The sequence below is a fragment of the Rhea americana genome, unplaced genomic scaffold (genome assembly GCF_003343005.1).
Source record: "Rhea americana isolate MKP2758 unplaced genomic scaffold, rheAme1 scaffold_65, whole genome shotgun sequence".
Classification (NCBI taxonomy): Eukaryota; Metazoa; Chordata; class Aves; order Rheiformes; family Rheidae; genus Rhea; species Rhea americana.
The window spans coordinates 610,244-636,476 of record NW_028186812.1 but is presented as its reverse complement, the minus strand read 5'-3'; the positions used below and the strand labels follow the sequence as shown (position 1 = coordinate 636,476).

Below are 26,233 nucleotides of genomic sequence, written 5' to 3'. Positions count from 1 at the left end.
TGTGAAAGAAAGGGCAGCTGAGTAATTTACACTGGGGCACTTGGAAAAAGCACTTAAAGAAAACGTAAGTTTAAAAGATCAACCAACGAATTTAACTACTCGCAAAAAATAAAAAAGCCCATCAGTCAAGACATGCTGTTGGCTTGGGCTCACACAGGCAGAGCAGATGGCTGAAAGCACAAAGCAGCTGGTGACTGCCTGGGGCCCTGATGGCTCCAAAATAAGCTACRAATGGATAAACTGGCAATCTTGCAACTGCATGGTCTTTTGAGCCCAGGTGAGCTGGAAAAGTGCTGATAACTTCTTTGAATTATCTTTATTTGCTGTTTTGTATATGTTATCTACCTGATAATTGAAGATGTATGTTTAAGGTATCAGCAGTCTTGTATAGTTAGCAGAGTTGAGTAAGATTTCTTATCTGGAAACTCCAGAGCATTATCAAAGCACTGAACATACACATGTGATAACCAGTGTTTTTTTGTACTCTAGACAAAGATAACAATTAAAGTGTGACTCAAGCATAGTCAAGTTAAAAGTTACAATAGAAGCTCAAAACTTTCAGATTCTGATCGCACTTTTCACTAGTGTTTTACAGAACACAAACTAGTTTTGTTGAAGAAAACACAGGAACTGGGTCAGCTGCAGTCACCGACGAAGACACGATTGCCTTCAGTAGCTGCCAGAATCCGGCAAGGGAGAGCAGAAAAGTCCCATAGGCAAATGGGATGTTCCAAACTTCTCTGGAGTAAGAGGCCTGCAGAGGACAGGACTAGAGATGCTGGTGAGGATGGAAGTACTGGTGGGAGGCTTTGAGGTGAGATAGTTTGGAAAGAAATTGAAGAAAGCAGAAGTGTTACAAAGAGTAAGGGGGTTTGAAGTAGGCTGCTCAGAACTCTGGCATGGCAGGAGTTTTGGAAAAGGATAAGTTAGAAGAACAAGGTTGGTAAGTATCTGGAAAAGAGCAATTGGAGACTGTGGTATGTGASAGGCTCTTGGGCAAGAGTGCATGGGGTTATCAGGCATTTCTAATCAGGCTACACAGTGGTGGGGGGAACACAGTAAGTGCAACACTTGTTTTTTCCCTTACAAACTGCCTCTGCTCCTTTCGTAGGCTGTCAGAAATACAACTCTCGTCTCTTCTCACTCTTATTTTGATATGTTCTCTGCCAGCAACGTCAGCTCATCCTGATGATCCCTTTGGACCTGAGCCCAAGTCTGTCAGAGAGCACAGAATCATTCAGGCTGGAAGGGACCCAGGAAGTTTCCAGTCCGACCTCCCGCTCAAAGCAGGGTCACCACTGAATTCAGAGCCTCTGTCACACTTCATAACTGATGGACAAATCTTCACTACCTCAAGATACTTGGCATCAGATCCTTTGTATTCTTCTTACATAAACCCTGAGCTTGTTCTTATGGCAATTCCACTTTTAAATCTTTCCTCTTTTGATTAGCTAATCACCACTAGCTTCCTTGCATATGCACAGTCTAACTTAATACAGTAAATATTAAAAATAATAGGAAACCAACAGGWTGTCTATGATACAACAACATCTTGTGATTTTTCTAATGATATTTCCATAATTCCTTCAATATATTATGCCAAGCAGTCATCATAAACACTTGACGGCAAAGTGTTGTTTTAGCAACTGTRAATAAAGCATGTTTATGAGGCTTTTTAGATAGGTTCATTCACATTAATATTAATTTCTAATTTTTTTCCTGGAAATCAAAAAAAAAAGACTAACTAATAATACAGCATATTGTAATTGTGCTGGAAAAATTACTAAATTTAGATTCTGTTCCTCCCAACAACAGAGCAGTAAGGCACATGGGAATGGGATTATCTTGCCTTTCTCAGACAGCTCTGATTTTATTTTAACTTGAATAATAACAATATCCTGTGCAGTCTGATTTGCCCATTGCAGGAACAGTTATATAACCCATCACAACYGTGTAGAGGCAGAAGTTGATAGGGTAAGGAGCTTATGGAGGTTCTTGCTTCTCTTAAGATGTCCCACAGAAAGCCCCAGGCTGCTAAAGGAGGAGAGAAGGTTGCACTTTCTTGAATTATATTTTGCTGAAGGAAAACCTAAATCTTTACAACTGCCAAACATTAATTAAATGACGGCATGATATCTCCCATTCATTAAATAACTTCCACTGTTTAAAGGACTTTCAAAATTGAACTAATAGTTGCATGAACTAATTAGCTACTGAGAAAAATTRTAGGCATTTAGTATTTTTACTTCTCTTCATCTTTTCATTCAAGTTTTCTAAAGTCTAGACAGCTACTCCATCTTTTCAAAAAACTTTTATATCCATAAAATTGCTTATTTCTATGCAAATTTCATGGGAAAAAAAAAGTTTCTAATATTTTTTATCATTGATTCAGTCAATTTATGGCCAGGCCCTGTTACTGCTTTACTGGTTACTTTTACAGACAAGCAAAGCTGCTCTTTGCACGAGCAGAGCACACCTCTTGCTTGAAATGAGTTGTGTGCTCCACTATTGGAGACTGAGATTCTCACCCCTCATTTCCTTTCCTGACTTTCAGTTTCTTGGCTCATTTACTCTCTCCAGCTGATCTACTTTTGTACAGTGTGCTATGGAATATGTAGGCACTTCTTTTTTTTTGAAACAGAAATTCATTTTCTTTAGGTGATAACTGTTTTCTTCACTAAAACCCATGCTACCAAAAATAAATAAAATACAATGCAAACACTTACATAAGGTAAAAGGATGGTATCACTGCTAACACCACACAAACTAATGAGAAACTGCAGTGTTATCCTAAGGTTGTTGCTCCATTTCTCGTTGTTGGCCAAAGCATTCCAGACATTTTCCATTTCTGGTCCAGGAATTTCATCTCCATACTGCAAAGGATCATAAACATGCATTTTCTGAAATGTATACTGAAGATAAATACATAGACTTTTATGCAGCTCTGGTAGAACACTATTCTGTGCAAAACCCACAGCAAAATGCTGTAGTAAATGACAAAGCAAAATTTGCAAAAGCGGTGTGACAGATTTTGAACTATAAATTCTATTTAAAAGTATTATGGTTCAGATCCACCAGAACATTTAAATCACAAAAGAAAGTGTTCAGGTATGTAAGTCCAAAGGGGGATGCTAAAATCAAACTGTATGCTGGATTTCTTCTTTACAGTTGGTCAAACAACTAAAGTTTTGCTTCTGTATATTTGTGCCCAAGTGCCTCAGCGTTCACAGAACTGAGCAACTCAGCACCTCTCTCCTGCTTAAATCCTTACAGYGAAGAATTAGACAGCCTCTTGCTTCCCTGTCGGAAAGCAGCCGCTTTTGTTCTCCTTTGCAAGGCCTCGTTGAAAGAATATCTCCTTTTTGTCCAATCATTTAATGATTGTAGGAGTCCAGAATTCAGATTGTTCTGTTTGCTATGGAAAAGCTACAGCTCCCACTTCACAAAGACTATTTTAACCACTGGGTAATCTGACATTCTGCTAGGAGAGTACTGGCAATCTCCAGTTCATGCTGTTCTACTGAAAATGATTTCTGCTGTCAAATACCCCTGCTCACTTCCAGGTAGCAAGYCCTGGATTACACGTACTGACTCAAAGTTAGATCAATCAATATGGTTTAAGAGAGCATACTTGATCACTCTGGGAAAACAAACAAAACAAAAAAAAACCCTAARCTATTTGTGGTTTTGGAAGCAACTGGTTCCAAGGACCGCTGCTGATAGGCAGCAAAGATGAGAGGGCAGCACGTCTGGTTTCACTCTATATAATCCTCTAACACTATCCTAGYGACTCCATATCTTCACTACTCATGACTTCATGACCAGGTATCACACCCCTGGATATGCAACAAATATCTCCCATCTCAGGCTGAAAAAAACATTTTGGTGGGCTGTAGCATAGCTCACAGGTTACTTTAGATGTGTTTATATGAAAAACGGCACACAAAATAATAATTCTATTCTAGCTACAGGGCCACAACATTAAGCAAAGAAGAGATCCAGAGCCAGCTGCAATGTATCATGGATGCAGATGTTCTGCTCTAGATGTGATTAATCCAAAGCACGATAGGAGATGTGAGCTGTTTCATATGACATGGAGACTAAGGATTACTTCCTGGAGTTTATGCTTTTAGCAGTTTAGACATAGCCACTGGATCTGGCAAAAACATTAATCTAATAGCCTACAACTCAGCAAAAAGAGGAATATGCTGGATTCCAGTCTTCACAACTGCTTAGGTATTTTACATGAAAATGTCTTTGGAAAAAAAATGAATTTGCAGTCCTTCAACAGGACCTGTAATGTGAGATAGGGGGAGGATTTAAGCAAGGGAATGCCCTTTCAAAAGAGAATGCTTTAACCAGTACCCTAGAAATTTATACTCATTTTGTCTTTGTTTCCCTTTCTGGCTTAAGTGATACTTAACTCTTTCTTAGAAAGCAGAAGAGCTTCAGCAGCATAAATTCAGGGTGCTCATYCTCATCCCAGAATTAGCTTTCATCTTCTGCACATGGTGTTATCCTGGGAATTGATACAGGAGGGAACTGAACCTATTTCCTCTACGACTAATGTTAACGCTTAATACTAGCCGTTAAGTTTTCTAACAAGGGTAGAACACTGTTTTCTTTGAATATGTTCTGAAAAAGAAGAACAGCCCTAGCACTGCTGTTAAATAAAAAGGTGAGGGAACTTTTTTAAAAACAGGGTTGTGTCTGACTAGCACCAACTATTCCAGTGCCATATTTCTGCATCACAGGGAAGAAACCTAAGTGCATTTTGCTTATGAAATATAACATTTTGCAATTTAGAGACGTTGTTCTTTTTTTTTTTTTTTTTTTTTTTTACCTTGGCTGTCATGTACATGAGATTATTAAGAACCAGTGATGTGGCCTCAGGAGAGCCCCAGCCATTGCCTTTTAATCCACCTGTGACTGCTATTTCCCCATCCTTGTCTTTTATTTCATCTTCTGGAGTGGTAGGGCTTGAACCAGGGAGGAGTAGTCTGTTGTCTACAAGTTCAATATTATGAAGCCATGGTAGCAGATAGGTAAGCATGATCTGTCTTCCATTTGGATGTGTTGTTGGGAATCGCTGGCTTACCTCTAAAATAGTAACAGTTAAAAAGACAAAGTGTTAGTTTATAAGGAGAAGCTTAAATACAGTGTTTAAATCAGACTTCTGACATTTCTGTTAAATTTCTGATGATTTTTATGTTACAAAAAAAAGGCGTACAAAAGCATAAAGTAAGTTTCATGAAAAGGAACATTAAATTGATGTTCAGTATTAGCAAACAGTTGATCACATCTTCTGTCTAAAATAATTAGCATATTTTGGGCTTAGAATAGAAAGTCGCCCCTTATTACCATGCCATATCCTATATTAAGTGAAAAAGATGCAGTAAAGAGTAAAGAGGATAATGCAGTTGCTGCCAGTTCTTCTAGAATTTCCAGAGCTTTTGGAGAATTATGGAAAACATACAGAAGTGTTGCAAAATTACAAGTGTCCCATCAGCCTCCACATTTTTAAGCTGTAGTCAAAATCCTGCCGTGTTTATTAGATTGATTTTAAAAAACATCTTGCAGATATTAGGGTTTTTATTCCCCATAGGAAGGCCTATAAAATTCATAGGTGGCTGCTACTCCAGGAGTGCTGCATTCAACATTTTATAGAGTATGTAGAAAAGAACTGGCACTGGAAGGCAGATGGATTCAGGAAATCTGGATTCCTGCCAATGTGAACCATGTTAGCTTTCTTTGCCAGAATTATTCCTCTGTAAAATCAGTACACTTAACATTTCCTTTCTTTCCTCACTGTCTGGTTTCCAAAAATCTTCAGGACCTAGACTGTTCCTATCTCTCACTTTCTGATGCTAGATATATAGAAAGGGGCTCTGATGTGGTCAGTGTATCTGAGTTMTGTTAAATGACATAGGCACTACAGCAACATAAATAGATGAGAACAGTAATAATGACCAACATTTGCTCTTTTAAGATAAATGAGCCATCAGAATTTTCCTACACCAGTTGTTTCTAACCCACGGTATCTTGTGCACTCAGAAATGGATAATGTATCATTCCTTTACTCTTGCTCCAGCTCCTACAGACAGAGTAAAAACAACCCTGGAATAACAAAGGGTTTTTAAAAGCCAGTAAAATTTCCCACGATTACAGACATTGCATTCCATTATTTAAAAACTAGAGCAATACATTAGATGGATTAAAACAAGCAGGTCCCAAAATATAATTGTTCCCAGGAATGATCTCAGAGAGGGCATATTTTAAATGGTGCTCCCACAGGTCTGATTCTGGGCCCCTATGATATTTAATATTTTTCTCAGTTACCATGACAAAAAGTATTTTTGATAAAATTTTAAAATGATAGAAATGACTTGCAGATGTGGCAAATAACAAAAGGTCCAGATCACTGATTCAGAGTCATTTGAATCATTGGTAAGACAGGAAACATGCAGACACACAAACAATCTTGCCAAAAATAAAGTCATGTTTATAGAATGAAGAATTCTATCCTCACAACTATCAACTATATAAATATACGAATGAGAAGAATTACTGTGCTTAACATGAGAATCCATTATGCTACAATTTGCCAGTGTCACTTTAATTTATCTGGGGCCTCCACAATCTTGAAGTTATCCTAAGACGACACAAGTGGCACAGAATCACCGCTCAAATTTTTGAATTATTTCTATACTTTGTATACATATTTCTAGAAAATACAAAATGCATTTGTAAATCTGATCTGAATTTGAACCAGAATAAAATCAAATCAAGTTACATTTATTAACAGAATTGCTGTTCACAGATGGAAATCTCTTAGTAGTCTACCATTTACTAAAAAAATATAAAATAGATGACAAGTCAAATAGATACAGATACCTGAAAAAAGCGGAAGGGTAAGTTCAGGATACATTCTTGCTAGTTCATATGAAAGAAGGGCAAGTGAGACACTATAAAGAGGTGGCAATGGACCATGTGTACCATACAAGATGCTGCCTGGTCTTTGTTCAGCTACTTTTTTTGAATAAACAAAAAGCTTTGATTCAAGGATCTACGAAAGAAGAAAAACATGTAATAAGATAACAAAAATGCATTAATTCAGAAAATGTCAGCATTTCAACTCCTGGTATCAGGAAATGATCTATATGCTTCTATGTTAACTCTCCAAATTTGAAACATCATAATTTATCTTTTTCCGTTTTTAAAATAAATATTCTCATAAGTATTTATAACCAAGACAAAACTAATTATACATTTTAAAAACAAAATTGAAAAGTAAATAAACAGTACTTTATCAGAAGTCCACAGAAAAAACAAAGATGGGAGGGCACATGCATTTGGTTGTTTTTAAAAAAAGGAGCTGATACATGCCTGCATAAGTTGCATGGAAATTTCATAAATCTCTCTGTTGGTGTCAGATGCCTTGAACAGCACTAAGTTTAAAAGCGTCACTATATCAAAAGGATAGTTCCTAGAAGAATAAACAGTACATTTTTGTGAACGTTGGTGAGGAATGCAGATTATATTCACTCTGATTTACTGTGTAATATGGTCTAAAAAGAATGTCATCTTTCTTTTCTCCGTTCTACCACCAGAATACAGGAAAGGGAGCTCTGATGAGTATATGCTGCTTGATTAAAGGGCCATCTGGTGAATGGGAAGAAAGAAAGGATTATTTATAATTACCTTAAACCAATGCTTAGGAATGCACTGAGTAGCCCACAGCGAGAAATGCAATACCTGTGTCTATATATGTCAATTCACTTGAATTTATAACATAAAGTGTTTATAGAATAGGCCAGCATGCATGAGAGAAGATGGGTAGTAAGAGAGAATTTCCAGGGATAAAGTACTTCTCAAATCAAGCTGCAGTTTAAATTGGTCTTTTTGGAGAAAAAAATACCAATCCAACATGTAAATTCCCAGATCTGAGACAGTTCTATCAATTGTTTTTGAATTGTAAACATGAGGGCTGCTTAAGAATGTTCCCAACCCTATAAAGTCAAAGTTTGTTGTAAGGATAAATCTACTGAAGTATTAATTTGATTAGATTATTGCTAGAAAAGCAATTCCTTGTCACATCATTTGGATTTTCACTAAACAAGCTTCTACTTCTTTTTCACAATGATTTGTAAATGCATATGCTTGAATTGTGAGCCCTCAATCTCCCACCCTAGATTTGACCTATTGTGCTCCTGGATGGATACAGAATGCCTGTTTGGATACTGTTGTGTTAAAAATATGGCCAACACATGCACAGTATGGGACATTTTTGGTAATTTTAAGTAGTCGCTACATCCCATACTGCTCTACACCTCTTTGTCCTTGCACTGAGTTTGAAAAATTCAATGCCTCTCTCAAAAAACTCCAAACTGTTAGGAGGATCCTCTAGAAACTGCAAATTCAACCAAGCAGCTGTATGTATGTATGGATACTGTAAAATGTATGGATAAAACAAACCAAAAGAAATTTTTTGACTAAAAAAYATGTAATTAAAATAGGAATTATAGTATGCATGGATTCAAAATTGAAAAAAACTTGCCTACAGAAAAGAATTTAGTCAAATAGCTGACAAGAAAAATTAACTAAACAAAAATGCTTTTGTTGCAGGCCTCTTCCTATGAAAGAAAAATGATTTAAAGAAATTTGGTCAATATTTGTAAGTTTTTGTGTCTATTAAATCTTCTCTCAAGCTTCTAAGTAAATGACTTTTTTTTTCAAAAACTGAATATACAGCAGTTTCTCTGTAGTTAAACAAGTTAATTCATTTTTCTCAGAGATACARATCAAGATCTTGATACATAATATTATATATGCAGTGTTTGTAATTATGCCCTGTCTTAAACACTAAGGTGGAGAATTTGCACCTTTGTCTTCAGATAAAAATTTTAATGAACTGAGATATCATTTACTGTTCCTATCTATCTCAAATTGCTCATGGCATAGGCCAAATTGTTGTCAGCATGTAGCATATGCTCCCAAGGAGTCTGAAACCATATAAAAGATTTGCTCATATCTCTTAAAATAAAAATAAAAAAATTWAAAAAAATCCCTAGATAATATATTTTTATAGTTATTTTATTATACCAATCCACAGCTACAAGAATAGTGATACTCTAGAACACATTATTCATACCATCACAAGAGAAACACTGTATGGGAGGACCATGAAGTGAAAGCCACTGAGTATTTATTTTTTGTAAAAAGAAAGACAGGAACAATCAGATACATTACTGCTGAGTTTACAGCTTGTTTAAGCTGTGATCTCTCTATATATTGATAGAAGGTGAAAGGGGAAATGGAAAAACTGCTAGCTGGTTTCAAATATTAATTAAAATCCCCAGCTTGATAGAAATCAGACTTTTCCCTCAAAAAACATCACGCAGATCATACTTTCAATGTTTGTGGCATGGGAAAGATTGTTTCTCAGGGCATGCTGGCACAGGTAACACAATCTGAGGAAAAATGACCACCAAGATCTGCTATGCTTGAATATTCATTAAACATTAAAAAAGCAACTTAAAATAACTGAATTTTCAAACATAACATTCCATTCATGTTTTAAAAAGCTCAATATAATGCAGTGTATAGTTCCAGTGTTGCTGTAAGAACAAAATAATGTTTTTACARATAAATTCTGAAATACTTGTTTTGATTTGCTGTATCTTACATATTTCTCTATTGAACTATGCTGATTAGACATCTTGCCTTTCTTTTTTTTTGTCAAGAAGACTTACATTTTTGGTCTCATTTTAATTAGATGTAAACTACATTCTGTTTTTAGACTAGTATTGAATTTCTCTACAACTTTTGTTTTGGAAAGATACCAAAAAGAAATAAGGTTTTTATGACGGCTTGACATAAAAGCAGTAATTTCTGTTTGTGTCTTCCTGTAGCTTGTGCTTGCCAGTAGCAATGATGGTATCAATCTACAGAAGAGGAACAGGTAACCAAATCAAACTGAAGCCAGTTAAAAAATGAACAAAATAATTATTTTCAAACTAAGAACATTTCAAATATTTTTCTTTTTAAGAAAAAATGAAAAAGTATGCTGAAACTTTTGAAATTAGACTTATGAGTTATGCTGCAAATTAAAATCTTGCAGTTATTTAATATCTTTCTGAGAAAAATAGCACAAAAAGGCTACAGATTTCAAATAACATATAGTAAAAGCATCTTCTAACAGACATGTCACTCTGAGCCCAGAATCATGGAAACAGAGCGACAGAATCCCCAGGAGCAGTCTGAGAGGACGTATGGTAAGGCTGGGAATAGCAGTTCTCTATAACGCCCGCTGAGCAACCAGTTCCCTTTGCACCTGAAAGCGTCCAAGCAAAGGGAATGGTCGTCGGCACATCTGATCACTGGCGTTCTGGGCGTCATKCTTTCAGTTATCCTGCTGCCACTGTTAGGGCTATAAAGCGAACACATCTGCAGRGAGAACGTGTCGTACCGTACTGACACTCACCCTCAGTCTTTATCTCCTGAGGTCTGCAAATGGGCAGAGATGACTTTTTCAGTGCATGCTCCAGGTCAATATGCTGACTGGCTATGCATGTTCCTCCCTAGTTCCTTCACTCACAAGTTTTTTTTTTTTTTCCTTTTTCCTCCTTCACACCTGACATATCACTCCAAAACAGAACAGCAACTAGTAGCAAGTAGATTCACACACTATTTGTCAATTCAAAAATCTTTTAAATCTGTTTATACCAGAGTATGGTGGTAATATACAACCTAATGATGACTGTAACTGTTTTAGAAATAACAGACTTGATTTTGTTTCACAGTGAGAAATATATAATATAAATCTAATTCCAAATTAATTCCAAATTAATACCTGCTTCCACACACAGTTGCAATGGCTTTGAAACATCCAGAGGCAAGCTGGTAGGATCCAGTATAACATCGATCTATAGCCCAGTTGAAGAGATTGATTTGGTCAGGATTCAATTCCAGTAAGAGTACTACAACTTCACATCCAAGCTGATGAACCTGACAATACATATACATGTGGAAACATGATTGCTAAAAGCAGAAATGTTCATTTCCTACAATTCTTAGAAATGATATAGGCAGAAATATGTAAAATTTCAGTATTCRGAGTAAGTGAAAAGAAATTGGAAAATCTATCATAATTTTTTTCTAGAGATAGCACAGTTGAGCTGTAACTCGGTTTTCAATATTCCTCTTAAGAAAAGCTGTCTATACAAAAACTGCATAAATGAAATACATTTTCAAAAGAGATTTCCAAAATCAAGCATGTAAAACAAAATAATTAGAAAATCTAGTTCTAAAACACRTCTGATATAGATATTCTTGGGCAACATCCATGTGTACTAGTTAATCGATTTGTTAAATATTTATTTCCTACTTCACTTGAGTGCCATGAAGTCACATGCTTTTTTTCTTTTTCATTCATTTGACTAACAAACAAGCAAGGCAGGCAAAGAGAAACAGTATCTTCTGCAGGCCTAGGGTCTGAAAACTTGCATCCAATACATCAAATGATCTAACAGAGATATTACCTCTCTCTCCAGATACTGTCTCACTTAATCCTGGGATCACCACTGTGACCAAATCCCTGCTGCTAAGGCTTGGACTGTATCTTTCTTATCTTTGTGACCTTCAGCTGAGAATAGTACTGACACCAAACACTAATACATAACTAGATTCTGTCACCAAGTGTAATTTACTTCTTGAAAAGACTGTAAATGATATTTAATGTTAATGGACTGACAGGAACCCTCTCACCTAAGACATACATACATCTGAACTAGCTCTCTAGTCAAYGCAGTTTAGTCACAGTCCTTAATTACAGTGATTAATCATAAATTGCAGAGATTAGCTTGTGGAAAACAAATTTCACCTTTCACGTCCAGATTTCACATTTCAAARTGAGGAGTTAAAAAAAGATATGTTTTGTCCTCAGTTACTTTATGCATGGCATATATTACTTAATCAATTAGGAAAGGTAATATAATATTTGATGACAATAATGAAAACATATCAGAAGGAACAGTATTCCTCTTTTCTCGCTTGTTCTGGGCATTTCATTCCCACATCCACAAGAGCTTCACTTGAATATACCACTTTTACATATCTCTATAGCTCTGCCCCTACCAGCATGACTARATCTTACTAATCTTCAATAGATTCTCTCTGTAGTGATCCCTTCTTTCTTATAATTTGTCCAACCATTTTTTTCCTAAAAAACACCATTTCTCCAGTGTGTATCTTCTAGCTGTTGTACAAGCCTTCAAGCTTTGCTTTCTGCATTTTTCTAGCAATCACAGTGATGTGTGCTGGGATGATGCTTGCAGAGACAACAGCAGGACAAAGTGCAAGGTGTCACAAATGGAAATCTCATTGATTAATGACAAGACTAGAAATCAGAGGAGTGGACTAGTAATCTGTGGTTAAGCAGGGAAAGAGAACAAAGAGGTACTCCGATCAGCTATAAAAACAAAAATGTTATTGGATAGTTAGAAGGTCAGTAGAGAAACCCATTCACAGAAATGGAAGAGAAAACTGCAAGAATAATCTGTTATGTGATTTTAAAAAATCTTTCTTTCCTCTTCTAATCATTTATCCTCTTGACTTCTTTGGAAGATCAACCCACTCACTTTCACTCACTCAGATTTGTTTCACCAGCATCTATGGCACTGAGTAGGAAGCGATTTTACATTCTTATTCCACAGAAACTTGAAGCAGGTGGGTGGAAGCACTCCAAATAGAAATACAAATATTTTTGAGTTCATGCTGTCTTTAATCTTTCATTTAGTAGCAAATGAAAAGCCTAAATTACTGCTGCAAAAAAAAAATCTGAGCCATGAGGTGGTCTTTTTTAGCTTATTATTTACATGAATTGTATGTCCAGAAATAAAAGATCTTTTACTATTTAAATACTTCTTTAATTCACTACACTTCTGTATGAGAACCTTGCATAAAGTTATTGCTTCCTGCTCAAAATAGAGTGTATACAATCAGAGTTCTTACAGTACAAACTCACTCAGTACAGAGTTTAAAATTATCAGTGTTGCATTTTTGATGAGTACTTACACGTAAATCTTGACAAGCCAGAATATTATCAAGCCATTTGTAAAGATAACCATCAGGGGAAAGACCAACATTGTCAAATACTGGTCCACAGCAGAGCACAGCTGACATGGCCTAGGAATAGGAACAAATTCAGTTACATAAAAATTAACATGAGTGAAATTTTCAGAATTATTTGGGCCCAGTGAACTGGGCTAAAAATACTGATGCCTGTTTTTATTTTTGAGGAAACCACAGTGAAAATGGTCCTAGTAGTTTTTTCCAGATTTCAAGAATTATAGTGCTATAGATGTTACCTGATTTTAAGACAATGCTGAGTTTAAGCATTTTGATAGGAATACTATGGCACAGTTTCCCCATGTATCAAAATAAATTTTGTCATTTTACATAGTTTTCATAAATGAGGCTACAAACACAATTAAACATATGGTTTAATAGTATCTCTCCGTAAAAATTAAAATTGTTTGATATCAAGTGATGCTGCCTGTGTAAGTATGTAGGCTATTATTTTCCCAGCTTACATACACGGGGGAGATGGAACCGTTATTGCTACAAAAGCATTTTAATCTCACTGTGTATGTCCCCAGGCAAGTGTGGGAGATAGTCCTGAGATATGCATGTGATACTAAATTGACACTGTTTTTAACTTCAGGGCCTAGTATCTCTCACTCTATCTGATAATCTGTAATGAACAGTAAAATAAATTTTAAAATGCATTCTGCTTTTCAAAATAATAGCCTTGAAATGTGATGCACAGAAAACAATATATAACTTTAGTCGCTGATTCTGTTACATCTTATGATATACAAACACACAAGTGAGTGTATGAATTTGCATCAAGTATGCCAACCCAAATTACTGTGAAGAAATAAAAACAACAATTGCTTATATTTTTATTGGAGAATTGGTATTACTGATTTTGACAGAGAAATTTTAATACCTTTAATGCACAATACTGGTATCTTGTAATCTGATGATTTCTATCACTGTAACGGTCCAGTGGTGTGAACATAATACTGAAAGGTCCGGCCCACTGGCTGAACAAGATGAATAGGTGATGTCTCAAGCTCTGCTGAGGGAAGAGAAATCTCCTGTGGTGAACTGTGTGAATAGAAATAGTTGTGTTTGTTAATGTTAAATAAATAATCACGTGGCAAAGATGATAGTATACAAACTTCAGATGTCTACTAATAGGACTTTTTTCTTAAACGCTCAGGATATACTTACTTCAAAATATCTGACCTCCTGTTTTTAAATCTAACATGGTGAATAAGATGTGCCTTACATCTAAGAGCCTTAAATTCTGAAATAATGTGTGTTTATTTGAACACATATACACCCAACTTTAGAAATAGCATGCAAGAAGCATTACAGAATAAAGTTTACAGAATTGCTACCTCAAGTGTTTTGTTAATGACAAACATTTACTTGTTTTTTTCAACTCTTTAAATGTAAGCCGAAACAATATATATGTGTTATTCTACAGTAATAGATGGAGATAAAAAATAATTGAAAATTGTCATCAGTTTATTTATGACAAGGATGTAGTATACTTACCGATCAGCTAAATTACCTGAGCAAATGGAAAATATCTATGAATTTTTAACAGGATGTGAGAAAAAAGAATCAGAAATGTTTTAAACAATAGTTTTAATTCCCCCTGAACACAACACGATGCAAGTATCTGAGAGGAAAGAAAGGCACTAGGAAGAACCAACACAACAAAGAAATTATCACTCTCCAGTGTAGTTCTCACAGACGATAAGAGTATTAGGCATTAATATCTTATATTACACAAGATAGACAGAAAAAATATCATGCTCTTGTCTGAAGCAAACACAGGAAAAAAAATCCCAGTGAAGTAAAAATGACAAAATCTATCTGTGAAAGGTGCAAGAACTAAATTAAATTTTGCTTTCTCTGTAGAAGAAAAATTTCAACTAATGGGCCAATTCCTGCCTCAGTTCCTGCTGTCATGCCAGTGAATTGACCAGCTGCTGCAATCATCCTGCCCTTTGGCTGTCGGGCCAGAAGGTCAGTGGGAGGCATTGCCTCTGCAGAGTTTGCAGGCCTCTCCTAGACGCCATGGACAAGTTACTACCTAACTGGTCATTCAGAAGAACCTATACAAGTATTGTTCATCGGGCGTTTATTAAAGAGAATGACAAATTGTTACTGGTCAATTATTTTCCCCTGGAAACTATGCTGGAAGCCAATAAACTCTAACTAGACAATCCGCATGCAGGTCAGCACGAGCAACGCCATGAAGGTGGTAGATGCTGACACAACAAACATTTGTTTGCTAGGAGTTAAATGTTATGGGTTAGGTAATTACTGGCATATTTTAAATTTGGCTTGTTAGCAGACAATGCATCTCTTTATAATTACATGCTGAATTATTTAAATGCATCAGTTATTACTGCATCCTCTCAAAACATACAGCATAGCTGTTTCATAGTCTAAAATTCATAAAATATGCAGTCCTTTCTTTTGCCATGTGTCTTATCTAAAGTGAGAATAAATGCAAGTAAGAAAACTTGYGTAAAGTGTACAACACAGCAAGTGTAGAACTTTGATAACAATTTGCATACTGGGAATTTACATTAAAGCATTTTTTTTTCTTTTTTTTTTCCCTAACTGTACTCTTTTGAATTCTTTCTTATTTATTGTTACAACTGCTGTTATGTCCTGTCATAAATAATAAGAAGATAGCAAATGTACATCATTGAGTAAGCTTCAGACTTTATCTTCCACTATTTACACASAGTCCCTTAAAGCAGGCTTTTTTTGTATTTTTTGTTAATGGAATTACTTTACATTTCTGAAATGATCTTGCAGTATACAAAGTATGAAATCAGACTGATCTTTGCTCAGTAAAAGGCAACTGGAGTTTTGAAAAAAATGGGATGAATGCTCAAAACCTTGGGCAAGTTTTTCCCTGTTTTTAATACTGTATATTTTCTGTACCTACCTATATTTTTCAAAGTCTGACTGTATTTATAAATGAGTCTAGCAGTGAAGTCAAAGGGAAGCAAATAAGGCCCTGTGTCAAAAAAATCTGCAGCCCCAAAAGGTCACAGATAATTTCTTTGCTGAGCTTCTAAAGAGACCACTGTTATGTATGAATATGAGAAGCTTCATCAAGATTTACTGATATTCAATCTGTCTCTTCATAGACTTTTTCACTATTTTGTCTGTACATTTGCTAGACAGCAATTTATAAACATTAATAAACAGACAAGAAGAAATAATAAATCATCTTTCCTACAGATATAATAACTGTGATTTCATAGTATGTTGAGATAATTTAGTGCCATACCTGGAACACACTGAATCAAGTTGGCAATCATTGCACTGAAATGTGCTCTCATATCCTTAAGAATTTCAACTTCTTTATCGTTTTCAGCCTCCAGAAGCATTCGAGTCAGATCAACATACTCTAAGAATAAGGCTCCAAGGGCTAACGTATCTCTTTCTAAGGCTCCATTTGTACTGGCATAAAAAGGAAATTGCAYATTAAAATAGAGTAACAGTGTACTTATACTACAGCTTTCTGATGACACATAAACATCTCTATCTATTTTAGAGTTCTTCAAAAGACATCCTGACATAAACTCGATGTTGTAAACAGTGAAAACTATTTCATTTAAAAACCAGTATTTATGATGAGTGATAGTCCTACCTGTCACTTATAACACCAGCATCAGCAAGTAGTTCAAAAATTCGCAGTAACTGTAGTCTCAGCAGATCTCGGCGCTCTCGACGTTTCTTGTTCTTGGAATTTAAAAAAAGCAATCATTTTTATATGCATAGGTGCATATATTAAAAACCAATAACTTCATAAATCTCATCCAAACAGGCAGTTTTAAGAAGTCTAATCTAAGCATTTTCTTCATGATGGAAATTGACTGCATTTGGGTATTTAACAATAATTTTGTATTTAAACTGCAACACAGATGTAAGTACGTTTGGATTTTTGCCCTTATAACTATTCTGAAYAAACTGGTAACAGCAATGATAGTCTTCAGTGAAAATGTGGACGTGACAGTTTGAAATTGAGGAYGAAAATTAATTAATATTCAAAGTTTCTGTGCCAAAAATGTACTTTCTTCAGGTAGCACAGTATTCATGTTGGCTTTATATTATCTAGTCTGGGCACYGTAAGGCATTGCGAAGTGCAGAATGGCTTGTCAGACCTCAGGTAAATGTTTTAGTGTTTAGCTGCTCTTGAAATCAGTAATGCTGCAGCTACATTACCATTCATACTCAAGTTAGTTCATTTGAAGACATTTTTCTAGTACAACAGTGTTGGATGCACTGATTGCAATGGCTGCACACACAGTCAACATATTCTTCCTATAGAATAGGTCTGCACTGTTGTTAAATGTTCATTTTATCTTAGTAACTTCCAGAAAGCTCTCCTCCTGTCTTCTGTTTTGCCCTTGAAAGATGTGGATGCAGCAAGGCTTTTTTTTTTTCTTTTTTTTTTTTTTTGTTTTGTTTTTTGTTGAAAGGCTAAAATGGCATGTTGCTTTCTACCCTGCATCTCCACTAAGCAAAAAAAAATTGAGGTCGAAAAGGTGCTATTGCACTCAACAAAGAAATTTGCTGTCAGAATGAGAAAAACTCAGAGAAAGCTCAAATTTTCCTTTTAAGGACATAAAAAAGCAATACTGAGTCAGATCAAAGGTTTATCTCACCTAGTGTTCTGGCTTTGCCACAGGCCAGTAGCAGATCTTGGGAAAAGAAAAGTGATACTCTCCCTAGTTTTCTCTCCCAGAATTGGCAGTCTGCAGCATCCTAGCCAAAGGTTTTATTCAAATCTTTATGCCATACGATTTGCCCTATTTAGAGTCCTGGCTTGTTCCCTTTATATGTTAAAGAGTTCAGGGAGCACATGTAGAGGAAAAGCAGTTTCAAGCCTGCTATGCAGTCTTTTTGTAATACAGTACTTAACAAGCACAGCTGTCTCCTGCAACAGAGAGGTGATGCTGTAACACCACGCTGAGACAAGTTCTGTTTGAGTTCCCACAGAAGGATCTCGTGTAATGCCCTTATTGGTTTACTCCTGCAGTTCTCTTTCAGGAAGATGGGCCAGTCCTTCAGAGTGTGACTACCAGCAGAAGCAACGTAGGAAGTAATGTTATCGTCTCTTGTTCTCAGATCTCTCTGCTGAAATGTCAATTGGTTTCACTTGTTCTTACAGTTACAGCACACTGTAAACATCTGCACTCTGGAGGTTCCTTTCCAGAGGAGGGGCTGGATATCATAGAATCAGTAAGGCTGGAAGGGACCTCTGGAGATCATCTAGTCCAACCTCCCTGCTCAAGCAGGGTCACCTAGAGCATGCAGGATTGCAGCAACTAGGACCCCCCTTGCTGAAGCCCAGGCTTGAACCAGGGACCTTTAGATCTTCAGTCTAACACTCTCCCAGCTGAGCTACTTTGGTCCCCTGACCAAAAATGCCTGTTTCCAGAAAAGGCAATTCAAGTCCAAGTGCTCTTTGAGAGTGCACAGGCAGATATGCAGAGGCGAGTGGTTGCTGTGACAAGTATACTAATCCACTGCTGTAACAGGTATACTAATCCACTTCTGTCCAGTGCAAAAATAAATAATCTTCAAATTGAAGACTTCAGAGAGGTGGAAGACACACAGGTGGACTGATGTGTTCCCACAAGGTGAGAACAGTAGAGGATGTTTGCCAGATACAGAGCTATCAAAAACTGTTCACATCATAATTAGCATCGATGAATTGCCTACAGAGTGCATTAATTTTTGCTTCTATATTGGGCGTAGCTGAGAGTCTCTTTTCACCTATCCAGGATTTAACTTCTTCCTGTCCACCATTCTCTGCATGGCTTTTGCACCAAAGACTATTACTGAGTAGACAGGAATAACAACACACCAGGTCACCCTGAGGATACCTTACTGAAACTGCTGTGGAGGACAGTGCAATGAATACACAATTTGAAATTACTTGACAACGAGGTCAATTAGCCTGGGCAGAGCAAAATGTTAATGCAGTGACATTGCTTTTGGCACATAGATTTACCAGCAAAATAGCGTGGACGCAATGGCTGTGTCTGCACTGTTAGATGATCAGGGTCTGTTCCTGGTCCCAAACCAAGCAGCACAGACCACCCCATATTCTCACTGCTCTATTGCTTGTCCCATGCCAAGAAGACTGGCTACATTTATGTTGCCCAGCGATACTGACATATGGCTCCTGTGGCCATAAGGCAGTATCACAATATGTCTTCTCATCACAAACTGTCTGATATAATATGAGAACTGTGTGGCAGCCAAAGTACTGCTTTTGTAACTCGCCCTTAGGCTGTTGCACACGTGGAGGTGGGGGATAACACAGTAGAGCAAAAGCTGCAGGGATAGTTTGGAGGATGGTGCTCAGCAGGCTGGTGCTTTTGGAAGTTGTTTCCGGGAGTGAGCTATCTCTAGAATCAACTCAGAGTTTTGCTTTGGAGCCAGCTCCAAAGCAGAGCCAGAGTGAAGTAAAAATTGAGCAAGGTGGCAACTGAGGTCCAATACTTGAGCTCTCCCTATTGCCTTCTTGTTTAGCAGCACAGAGACATCTCATGACTCAACTGCCTAGTGAGGCTACTGAATCTATCACTAGAGATATTAAAAAAAGTTTAGATAACATCTGCCAGCAAGACAGGACTAGCTGATACTCTCTTGGATGGACTGGAGGATCTGATAGGATCCCTTCTAGCACTGTTTTCTGTTAACGAGGGTAAGTATGATAAAAAAGGTGAAAACTCTCATGAATTTGTCACTGTTGACCTGCTGCATTTAGAATGARCAAATACAGTCCGTTGAAACTCAAATAGATGACCCTGCTTATATGGCAAAAAAGTGCATTTGAACACTACTGTGAAACATGCTTGTAGCTCAGCTTTGTGTGTAAGTGGGTTTTCAATACTTCTAAGTTCAGTATGAAAAGGTTCCACATTTGACTGGATTCTTTTTTTCTTTGAAAGGATATCTATATTGTACATTTAAATCAAATTTAAATTAAAGCAAGTTTTAATAGAATTATTGAAAGTAATGTTCTTATACACAATTATTAAAAAAATTGTTCCTTGTAGAGCTAAACTTGTTACATCTACAGTCCAAAAGAACATTTTTGTTTTTGAAGGAGGTAAAATCACTACTTCTAAATTCATTTTGCAGTTTAAACAAACAAGTACATTTAATTTCCTCAACTAACCTCTGGTCTTCTTTCTAGGGCTTCTTTCATTAGTGGGTGAAGTTCTTCTACTAATTCCCTAAATTTAAGAAAACAGATCTTTTAAACAAAATCTAGCCTTCTCTGACAAGCATCAATATTTTATTTATTACAGAAAAAATAAATTTTAAAGGGCAAATAAAAATTTGAGTATATTTAAATTACAAGAAAAGATTACTTGCATTTGAATTAGAAGCATATCATTGAGATTGTGATAAACAGGGAAGTACCTGAAAACAAGGGAATTTGTTCTTCCAAATCCTAATACAAGTGATTCTGTTATTTCTATGCTTTCAAGTCTCATCAAAGGTACTAACTGCTTTAGTAAGACACCAACCGATGGAGTTCCAATAGCCTAAAATATATTAAGAAATCATTGACATTTAATTGTGAAGATTGTCAGGATTATCAATATTAAGTAAACACACATTTTTACAAAAAGCATTGTCTAAGAATCAATATACACTTTAAAAACATGATGAAATGATTTTTCAGTTATGGGAATTAATACATCAGGCTAACTGGATGTCTGATACATCATATCGTATCAAGCCTAGCAAGTAAGTAGAGCTGAGAAATCTCTGTGCTTTCATTCAGCATATTGTAATTTCCTGAGTTTGTAATTTCATTAAGATATTCAAGTAATTGCATTTGTGGAGCTACTGCTCCTCTCAGGCTGCTACTAGTTGATTCTGTATTTCATATAATACCTCTTCATGTCCTACAGGCATACAGTTTTCAGAAATGCACCATTTACTGTTAGTTACTGCTTAATAACATTGTAATTTTATACATTGGAGCGTTCTACAAGTGAAGTAAAGGGATGACAAGCTAAAGTAATTAAATAGAGCATTTCTACACTTTGAAAACACATCATCCAGAACAACAACAAAAAAGTAATATTTTGAAAATGCTACTGCTTTTGCCAAATATTTACTAACACATTGTGTTATATAGATGAATGTTTTAATAGTTAATTGTATGCCTTAAGCAACTTGCATGTAGCAAAACATTCATCTAACTAAAACACTTTAATCAAGATGTGATTTCACATGCAGATACAGTTTAAAACTTTTCTAGATAGATTCAGAATAATTTGTTTGAAATAGGATGCATCACCTTATTATCGTAGTTCACTGTACCATCAGGAGTGGTAGCCATGATCTCTGGTGTTGAAGCACGCAGGTGTCCTGGGCTCATAATACTGGGTTTTGCCACTCCAAAACAGAGAATAAGATAGTTTCTCCACAAAGTAACATAGTTGTCTCCACTGCTTGCTGTACTTGTTTTCTTTGCATTAACAGGAATACTAGAATTAAAAAGAAAAATTAATTAGAATTCATAATTCAKTTTCAGACCTTAATTACACAATATTTTAAAACATTTTTAAAGGGCATGCATGTTTTTAAACACAGGCATACATGCTTTTAAAAACATGTTTTAAAACATTGTATAGCCACAAATGTTGTTAATCAACATGGCATGATACACGGAAAAAAATCACTGAAGGTGAAAAACAAGAGTGTCAGTTGCAAGCTGCAGTTATCAAACTCAGAACTCAGTGTTTGGGTAGTAGTGTTGCAGGACATAGTAGTGCTGCAGGACTTATGAACCAATATTGAAAAATGATACAAATACAACTTACACTAAAATCACACAAACCACATAAAAATGAAAGTTACCTGCAGATTGCCACTTACTTTGGATCCACAAGAGGCATTATCAACTGTAGCCTAGTGAAAGCATATGGCCAAGCATAGCTGAGAGCTGTAGGACAATGTTTTGGTAAATTTTCTTGTCGAAGAAAACTGAAGAGGCACAGAACCCATGGGTCTTTGACAGACTGTGCAAATATCCACACATGGGAAGGACTTTTTACATCGTAATGGCTATTTACTAGGACCGCATTCCATTCCACTAGCCACTGCAAGTCCACATTGTGTGTTAACGGGATTGCTGTCTGTAAGATAAAATAAAAATCACAATGAGAGTGATCTACTCCCTGTCATGTTATCGCTTAGCATTCATGTTTATTTTCAAGGTCCACGGCCACCTTCTACAGCATTTTTCAAACCAGCACTGTCATGGCTCCCATCATCTTGCCTCTTCACTCAGAAGGAACTTTTCACAAATGTTGATAAGAGCTGTTTCATTATTTTCCCTCAAGTACCTCCTTAATAGTCCTGTTTACTACGAYAGGCACAAGTAAGACAACAACTTGCCCTGTAATGCCCATGCACTATAGTGACTACCTACCATGCTGACCAATATAGTCTCACTGCTTCTCTCTGTTCTCCTCTCTGCCTGCACTGTCTTCAGTATCAGGATGCAGTCTATAGTATGTATAGACTATGCTTATGTTCAGTGTTTGAACAAACAGCCGGACTTTAGCTCATGCTATGACAATGCAATACAATAAATGAAAATACAATACAATAAATATCAATGTTATAAATAATATTCATCAGAATTCTGCACGGCATTTGGATACAAGTCTAGGGAATTAAAAGGTTGAAGTAGGTGCTTAAGTAGTTTACTACAACAAGGTTTTAATTCACTTTAAGCTCTGCTACCCTCATGAGAAAGTAGGGCTCTCACCACATCAAGAAATCATTTCTCTACTGTAATCTAAAATATTTTCTTAAGAAAACAATCTTGTGGAATGAAAATTTAAACATGCATATTTTGGCATCTTTATTATTCAACTAATTTCACTCAAATAAGATGTAACAATTGTCTGCATCCAGTATCCACTGTCACAAAAATAATTGCTACGTCATCAGTCCCTGCTGTACTGATCAGAAACCAGGTACACAGGCAAGACATGTGCTTTGCTATATAATCAATGCATAGAATTAAAGGGCAAAATCCTTACTTTCCCCTACAGAAACTGTAACACTCAAAACTAGATTCTGTTACAGTTCTGTTATTTCAGCTGAATTTCCTAATTCCTGGGTTGCAGAGTCAGAATGTCTCTGGCTTGCTCAGTTTCTGGCCATGCAACATTTCTGTTTTGGGCTGCACAATGGCCCAACTTCGTTAGCTGTTGGTTGTTCGCTTCCTCCCACAGCAAAGCTCCCAGCATTACTGTTAGGGTACTCATCTGACAAGGGAAGATTATTGCTTCAAACTTCATTAGGCTAAAAAGTGCCCAGAATCCAAAGTTTCTGCTTTTTGGACAAATGTATCAATCACTAAGATAGTGGCCCTACATATCAGTACTTCTGACGATATTTGTTCACATAAAAAATCTATGGCATCTGTGCTCCCACTGGTGGCATGTTAGACACAGCATACGCACACCTAAAGAGTATGCCCATTAGGCCCATGAGAGAAGAAAGAGAGAATTGTCCCATATATGAATTACTCTAGAACTTAAGCTTAGGTTTGCAGACCAGGGCACCTCTGAATGAGCATGCAAGTCAAAGCATATGATCTTCTGCAACTTCAAGACTGATCACAGAAGTGAATGCTGAAGCTAGGTGGCTTCAGCATTAGCAGGTGCTGGAAATCAGACTTTAACAATGTTTCTTTTGGATGCAGTATCCAGGTCCAGAATTTAGGCAGTTTTGATTATGCTATTTATTTTTTAATATGTAGTATCTTCTATACTCATAGTACGATGTTTTTCATGGAACAGATTGCCTAGGAGGTTGCGGAGTCTTGGAGATCTTGGGTAGATGGCTGGAGCCCTCAAGCCGTAGGATTTCTTTGCCTTATTTCTAGCCTTATTTTTACATTTAATGTATGATATTTCTTATGTCCATGTGCTTTGTAAAGACTAGCAGTAATAGTAAAAAGTAGTACTTACTGAATCTGAAACAGCCACATGAATAAAACTTTCAAGAATAGAAGAACTTAATTGATCCATGACATCAATCATAGGCCTGTCATCATCCTACATAACACAGAGAACAAAAGTCAACTGCTTTCCTTAAAAAATTGCTTCTTTTCTTGTTTTTCTAGTACATGAAATAGAACCACCCATAAAATTATGAAATGAATCTAAAAAAGATAAAAACAAAGATTGGTCACAATGGATGCATACTGTCTTTTTTCTATTAATCTCAGAACAAAGTCCTCCAGGCTGCGGTTGGAAATGGAAGTTAATTAGTAGCTATAGCTCACTGTTTACTGAACAAAAGTGCATATCAGAAAATCCCATAAGACTTTAGATGTCTGGTATCAAAAGACTAAAAAGCTAGTTTACTGTTTATTAAAGCATTCCTTTGCTATGAACACACATATTTGTGTTCTTTGGCATTTAGATGGCTCACTGAGCTGGGATTGCCAACACACAACACCGAGTCTTCATATTTTTATATCCATAAAAAAACCTTGGACTTCTTTACTATACAAGGAAAATGTATGTGAATAATGTTAAATGTGTCTTGTGCTGTGTTTTGTTACAGAGTAGTATGTTACAGGAATGAGTTTTGTTTCCAATACAAATGTATAATGCTGACAACACAAAAATGATCCACCCAGTGAAAAATTACTATATAGTGCCTTTTACATTCACATCACATTAAGAGAAAAAATGAAGTAGTTGTGTATGTTTCAATTGAAATTGAGGAATTTTTGGATAGAACAGTAGTGTTACATTGCCCAGTAAATGGAAAGGTTTGCAATATTCAGGCAAATAAAAATGGTAAGTTCAGGCAAAGTGCTTACATAATAAGTGACTTGCTGCACTGTAATTATTACGGTAAAAGCAACTGCAATATCAGTTTAAAGCTTTACCTTTGGAAAATCTTAATTCAAAGTACCAGAAAATCATACCTCTGCCTGGCCAAGGGCCAGGAACAAAGCACGGATCTCTCTGAGGATTAAAACAGCTAGTTTACGTGTAGCAACTTGGAAACTACATAGCAGCACCAGTGCAAATCCTTCAACTGCATGTAGTACGTTAGAATAGGGACTTCTTTCTGACTGTATCCTGTGGCTGGATCCATTTGGTATCAACTATAAAACAATATAAGGGAAAAAACAGAATGATGGTGTTTAGAAACCAGGTCTATTCAAGTTGGACATACACCAAATAAAAATGAGAAAATAAAATAAAAAATACTGAAGTAGGACACTAACAACACTCCCTCAAACCACTGAGATCTATTGGTTAAGTTACCCTGTTCCACAAAACAAGTATATGAGGGTTGGTTATTTTAGACAAATCTTTTGTTTTAATTTAAAATTCAACTGCCTGCTTTGTTACATCTGCTAGTAAACATTGGCTTAATCAGTCTGTGAAGGCTTCATCCTTCTTCCTATTCCAGATAACAGGGTCCTTAGGCCCTCCTTCACTCCTGCAGCAGGTAGCCCTTTATCTGGGCAAGTGGCCTCTAAAATCTCTCACCAGATAGAAGCCCACTAGGAATATTTACTGAAAATTATGTAGGATTTTCTTTTTTTTCTTCATTAACGATCCTCCTTGACACAAAGCAGACATCATGGTTGCCGAAAGGAAAGCTGGGTTTCTGGCTCCAAAGGGCAATTGGGTTAAGAGGCAGTGAGCCTGAAAATTGTCTCTCCTTATAAAAGTAACTGTGGGATACAGCAGATGGGAGAAATYCTAGCAGCAGCAAAGCTGTTCAGTTCCCAGGAATGTTTGTAGCACATGGAGACAGCAGGCTGATAGAAACAACCAGGTTCTTTGATGTCTCTGAAGTAGCCAAATGAAATGGCTAAGGGACAGGAAGATCCACTTCACTCTCCCTTACATCCCCACTAGCATTATCAATCACTTTCAGTCCTGAGAAAATGTCCTTATGTCCTTTTGTCACATCTACGTGCACATACTTCAGTTTATACGCTTTTGTTGACATGCTTATTTTGGTTTGACATGCATTCTCTTATGTTGCTCAACAACAGCAACATCTGCTGTATTACACAAGGAAATAGCTGTCCTCAAAAGAC

At 36.4% G+C, this 26,233-nt stretch overlaps 1 protein-coding gene across 3 annotated transcripts in view; it reads right to left on the bottom strand.

Moving 5' to 3' along the window:
• The window catches only part of FRY (FRY microtubule binding protein), a 199,346-nt gene that overhangs the window by 62,914 nt on the left and 110,199 nt on the right, over window positions 1–26,233 (bottom strand). For all 3 annotated transcript variants that reach the window (XM_085320709.1, XM_085320707.1, XM_085320708.1), the window contains exons 19-33: window positions 25,100–25,282; window positions 24,129–24,215; window positions 22,018–22,277; window positions 21,437–21,626; window positions 20,548–20,672; window positions 20,300–20,357; window positions 16,754–16,845; window positions 16,391–16,563; window positions 14,012–14,172; window positions 13,075–13,185; window positions 10,853–11,007; window positions 7,387–7,486; window positions 6,895–7,066; window positions 4,844–5,100; window positions 2,727–2,873 (exon numbers count right to left, since the gene is read on the bottom strand). In XM_085320709.1, coding sequence (XP_085176835.1) covers window positions 2,727–2,873; window positions 4,844–5,100; window positions 6,895–7,066; window positions 7,387–7,486; window positions 10,853–11,007; window positions 13,075–13,185; window positions 14,012–14,172; window positions 16,391–16,563; window positions 16,754–16,845; window positions 20,300–20,357; window positions 20,548–20,672; window positions 21,437–21,626; window positions 22,018–22,277; window positions 24,129–24,215; window positions 25,100–25,282 — 2,271 coding nt within the window. The remainder of the gene's footprint in view (window positions 1–2,726; window positions 2,874–4,843; window positions 5,101–6,894; window positions 7,067–7,386; window positions 7,487–10,852; window positions 11,008–13,074; window positions 13,186–14,011; window positions 14,173–16,390; window positions 16,564–16,753; window positions 16,846–20,299; window positions 20,358–20,547; window positions 20,673–21,436; window positions 21,627–22,017; window positions 22,278–24,128; window positions 24,216–25,099; window positions 25,283–26,233) is intronic.